The 1,078-nt window shown below is 47.1% G+C and overlaps 1 protein-coding gene across 1 annotated transcript; it reads right to left on the bottom strand.

Moving 5' to 3' along the window:
* Positions 1 to 228: 228 nt before the first annotated feature.
* On the bottom strand, positions 229 to 933 carry LOC103311701. Its single transcript, XM_008191397.1, has one exon. The coding sequence runs from the start codon at positions 931 to 933 to the stop codon at positions 229 to 231; it is 705 nt and encodes a 234-aa protein (XP_008189619.1).
* Positions 934 to 1,078: the final 145 nt, after the last annotated feature.

Here is a 1,078-nt window from a genome sequence, read left to right as displayed (position 1 = left end):
ATATGAGGCAAACGTGACCAATAATATTCACACAGAAAGCAAAGCAAAGATAATAAAATATACACATAACAATTATAATAATTCGCAATTAACGGAGTGAGAGGTGTATGGATGAAGAGGGGACTGATAGGAGTAGGACGTCGTCGCAGTACGTAAAACTGCACACCGCGATGCGCTAATAGCTTGGCGCGAACATCACCGCCCACTTTGAAGGAGTGCCTTCAAGAGTCAAGAAGTAGGTAATGGACATAACTTTACGGCTGGACGGGTTAGGCTGCCAGTACTGGTATCCACTGTAGCAACTCTAGTGACTCCATCAGATCCAGGATGAACGGTGCGGATTCGACCAAGTCGCCAGTGTAAAGGAGCTGAAGCTTCTTTTATCAGGACTAGGGCACCTTCACGCAACTGATCAACATTACCAAACCATTTTGATCGCGCTTGAAGACTAGACAAGTACTCGTTTTTCCAACGTGACCAAAAATGTCGATGGAGATCAGTCACCAAACGCCATCTCTGTAACTTAGACAATGGCACATTTGCCAAATCAGGGTCTGGAAGTGACGTTGATGGCTCCAGCGTCAGGAAGTGGCTGGGAGTTAAGGCTTCCAGGTCAGCCGGGTCGTTGCTCAAAGGGCAGAGGGGCCGCGAGTTTAACGTTGCTTCGATTTTCGTTAACAAAGTTGTAAGTTCTTCACCGGTCAATCGCTGTTTGCCTACCGAACGGAGAAGTAACGACTTCATTGATTTCACGCCAGCCTCCCACAAACCACCAAAGTGTGGAGAAGACGGTGGGTTAAAATACCAACTGATGTGTTTGGTAGCTAGGTAGCTGTGCACGCGACTTTGGAACGCAGATGAGTGAGTGAGCTCTGTCAACGGGTTTAACAGTTTTGAAGCTCCAACAAAGTTTGTCCCGCAATCACTGTGCATCTCTTTTATTGGACCACGGCGAGCTGAAAAACGGGCAAACGCCAACAGGAAAGTCTCAGTGGATAAGGTCGAACTCAACTCCAAATGATACGCTTTCGTAGTGGTGCAGACAAACAGACATATGTAGGCTAGTGTGGGAGCACTT

The sequence above is a fragment of the Acyrthosiphon pisum genome, unplaced genomic scaffold (genome assembly GCF_005508785.2).
Source record: "Acyrthosiphon pisum isolate AL4f unplaced genomic scaffold, pea_aphid_22Mar2018_4r6ur Scaffold_14898;HRSCAF=15551, whole genome shotgun sequence".
Lineage (NCBI taxonomy): Eukaryota > Metazoa > Arthropoda > Insecta > Hemiptera > Aphididae > Acyrthosiphon > Acyrthosiphon pisum.
Note: the sequence above shows the minus strand (reverse complement) of the source record. Positions and strands in the feature narration are given on the sequence as shown.

What these genes read in the sequence shown, in the direction of transcription:
- LOC103311701 (XM_008191397.1), bottom strand. Translation starts at nt 933, where the DNA reads ATGCACAGTGATTGCGGGACAAACTTTGTTGGAGCTTCAAAACTGTTA.